The sequence below is a fragment of the Plectropomus leopardus genome, unplaced genomic scaffold (genome assembly GCF_008729295.1).
Source record: "Plectropomus leopardus isolate mb unplaced genomic scaffold, YSFRI_Pleo_2.0 unplaced_scaffold17601, whole genome shotgun sequence".
In the NCBI taxonomy this organism is placed as follows: domain Eukaryota; kingdom Metazoa; phylum Chordata; class Actinopteri; order Perciformes; family Serranidae; genus Plectropomus; species Plectropomus leopardus.
In genome coordinates this window covers 1-1,695 of record NW_024618945.1, presented here as the reverse complement: position 1 = coordinate 1,695, position 1,695 = coordinate 1, and the positions used below count along the sequence as shown (strand labels likewise).

Sequence of the window (1,695 nt, the reverse complement as noted above, 5' to 3'; positions counted from 1 at the left end):
GATACATCTGTGAGGTTGTCACTACAATACACCCCTTTCACATTACAAGTAGTCATTTTCTGCCTTGTAACAATAAAACCATTAATAAGTGCAGCTTTTAGTGGAACTGTTGTTGTGATACTACACAAGACTAAAGTAAACTGAGTAAGTTTAACGGTTACAACGATTTAAAGACATGCATAACAAAAAGTGCCAAGGTTGGACACTTACACATTGATCTTGGTACTGAGGTAGTTTACTTGGGAAAAACTGGCAGGTTTTAAACACAGTATCGACCATTCCTCGGCCGTCCCTGAGCATCCACATGATGACCTGAAGGCAGAGACAACAACAGAGACAGGGAGAGACGAACAGAGAGCAGGAGAGTGAAATTAAAATCTCAGAATATAAATAAACTTAGAAAATAAAGCCATGGATAAACTGCAGAGGAAACATGCAAGTATCAACAATTTTACATGCTTGTCTAATGAATGAATGCTACCACCACTCATCTCCATACCAGGGTCTTAAGGCCAAACATGATCTTCATGTGTTTGATGGGAGTCACCAGTCTGGGTAAAAGTCTGTAAGTGGCTTCCAGAAAGCTAATCACTCTCTCAAAGTGCTCCACATCCCTGTTCTGTACGATGGAGAACGCCTGGGCGGAGGCGACACGCAGCCTACACGAATCCTCCAGGCTCAGAGGCTGGGAGTCCATCTCTGGCAAACCGGAGAGATCCACAACTGTGAAGACAGAACATGACGCATGTGAAGTCAAGTCAAACTTTATTTGTTTAGTACAATTAAAACAACCACGATTGACCAAATATTTGGTAATATTTTATTTCTAGAAAAATCTGGGTGAAAATATGCCTTCCAAACAGGGTTTGAAAGGCAAATCACTACAAAGTAGTGTAGAAAAATGTATTTCCCACTGAAGTGAAAGTACCAATAGCATGAAATGGAAATAATGAAGGAAAGCACAAGTGGACTATTAAAGTAGCATAAATTTGTCATTTTTTATCACTGCTGCATCATTTTAAAAATATTTTGATTCGAAAAAACGTATTAAATGACATGTAATAATGAGACTAGGCTATGTCTTACTTAACACAACTGAGCAAAGTGGTGTGATTTCTTTCAAAAACATGGGGAAAATGGCAATGAGCAAGTTGGTAAGTAATTTTCTACAAATTGCAAAAAATTGTTAGATTTAGAAAATGATTTTTTTTTAAAGCCAGGAAAAAAACAAAAAAAAAGCCAGGAAAATGTCAGGGGAAAAAATTAGGGAAAAACTATATTTATAATTATCATAATTACATATTTAAAATCATGTTACATAATTATTATAATATTTCTTACACGTTTTCCACGTTTTGTTTGCCTTTGCCTTGCCTTTGTTTGTTTGTTTGTTTGTTTTTAATTTTCTGTCTTTTTCTTTTTTGTTTTGTTACTAATTTTCACGCAGTTTTCTTTTATAGTTTAATTTTTGTTTAAAAAAATCTGAAACTACCAATTTCTTGCAATTTGTGGTTAAAACCTTTCGATATACAACAAAACTTGATAAAATGACGCTTTAAACAAGGAGAAAAAAGATAAAACAGGCGAATCTCGAAAGGTAATTAAAGCACTAAATGAATATAATTGTAGAAAATATACGAATAAACGCAACAGAAAACGAAACAAAACAATATAAGAAATAAGATAAGAATACAA

At 34.4% G+C, this 1,695-nt stretch overlaps 1 protein-coding gene across 1 annotated transcript; it reads right to left on the bottom strand.

The window, feature by feature from the left end:
* Positions 1-210: 210 nt before the first annotated feature.
* On the bottom strand, positions 211-723 carry LOC121964878 (the record flags this gene model as incomplete). Its single annotated transcript, XM_042515059.1, has 2 exons — positions 211-312; positions 500-723. Coding segments are annotated over 2 exons (326 nt in total), but the record flags the coding sequence as incomplete, so codon positions are not given.
* Between the last annotated feature and the right edge of the window lie 972 nt (positions 724-1,695).